The sequence below is a fragment of the Chlorella variabilis genome (genome assembly GCF_000147415.1).
Source record: "Chlorella variabilis unplaced genomic scaffold CHLNCscaffold_236, whole genome shotgun sequence".
NCBI classification, from domain to species: domain Eukaryota; kingdom Viridiplantae; phylum Chlorophyta; class Trebouxiophyceae; order Chlorellales; family Chlorellaceae; genus Chlorella; species Chlorella variabilis.
This window is the reverse complement of record NW_005434902.1, coordinates 1-1,260: the sequence shown is the minus strand read 5'-3', so window position 1 is coordinate 1,260 and position 1,260 is coordinate 1. Positions and strand designations below refer to the sequence as shown.

The window sequence follows — 1,260 nt, the reverse complement described above, 5'->3', positions numbered from 1 at the left end:
ACCCCACCCACACACACCCACATGCGCCCCACGCCGTGCCGGTGCAGCGCGCGGCGCACCGCCAACACATACGCCTCCTCCTCTGTGTGCGAGCGGGCGGAGATGGAGTGTGAGGAGGTTCTCGACCGGGAGGCGCGCCAGCACCTGCCCAGCAGCGGGCGATTCAAGACGCAGTACGAAAAGTGCGGCGCCAGGTTCAGCAGGCAGTGCGTGGGCCCTGCCCTGGAGCACAACAAAGGTGGGCCGGCTGGCTGGCTGGCACCACGCCCTGCGCGGGCCGTGCGTCGCTGGAGGGGCCAGCGCAGGCGCCGGCGCGCGCGCTGCCACGCTGCGCCTGCTGTGGTCGCCGACGCGCGCCGCGGCATGCTCGCGCCTCTGCCCCCCCTCGCAGACCGGCTGGCCAAGGCGTGGGCGCGCGAGAGTGCGCGGTTTGAGCGGGATTACAACGATCGCCTGCTGAGCGGGCTGGTGCTGATGAGGTGGGGGGGCGGGTGGGCGCTGTTGGGTGGGCGGATGGCTGGCGCGGGTTGGATGTGCGCCTGCTGCATCCTGCCCGGCTCGCCGCCTCTGCCTGGCCGCTTGCCGGCCTCTGCTGCCCTGCCGCACGGCTGCCCCGCCCCGCCCCTCCAGCCTGCCCCGCGCCCCTGCCGCCGTGCCGCCCCCCGGCCGCAGCCTGGTTGCCATCCTGGCCTTCCGCTTCGTGGTGAGGGTGCAGCTGGCGGAGACGGCGGGCTGGGTGACCTTTGTGTTCCTCCAGGTGAGGGGCGGCGCCGCCCTCGCCCGCCTTTTTACCCTCCTCTGGCAGCGCCGCAGCGCACAGAGCCGGGGCTGCTTGCCTCCGCCTGCCCGCCTGCCTGCTGGGCGTGCCTGCCTGCCTGCCTGCCCGCCTGCCTGCCTGCCCCGTCCTCAGGTCCCAGCCTCCGCCCTCTCTTCCTTTCCTCCCCTGGTACCGCCAGGTGTACCCGCGCACCTTCCTGGGCGAGGCCTCCATGTACGAACGGTCCTGGTGGCAGCTGCTGGTGCGGGTCTGGGAGGCAATAGTCTTCAACCCAGGTGCGCCGCTGGGGGCTGGAGGGTGGTGGTGGTGGTGGTGGTGTGTGTTGGGGGGGCAGAGAGGGCAGCAAGCCACATGAGAAGGCAGGTGCCCGCTTGCCTGCCGACCTGCCTGCCCCTCCTGCCCCTCCTGCACAAGCAGTGATGGACCTGGAGCGCGTGGGCGTTCCGCTGGCGGCGCTGGGCTGCGCCGGGATTCTCACGCGG

General features: G+C 72.6%; 1 protein-coding gene across 1 annotated transcript in view; it reads left to right on the top strand.

Moving 5' to 3' along the window:
* The window catches only part of CHLNCDRAFT_139218 (hypothetical protein), a gene marked incomplete at both ends in the record, with an annotated part of 2,720 nt that extends 1,667 nt beyond the window's left edge, over positions 1-1,053 (top strand). Inside the window, 4 exons of the mRNA XM_005842595.1 lie at positions 48-238; positions 392-479; positions 673-757; positions 957-1,053. Coding sequence (XP_005842652.1) covers positions 48-238; positions 392-479; positions 673-757; positions 957-1,053 — 461 coding nt within the window. The remainder of the gene's footprint in view (positions 1-47; positions 239-391; positions 480-672; positions 758-956) is intronic.
* Positions 1,054-1,260: the final 207 nt, after the last annotated feature.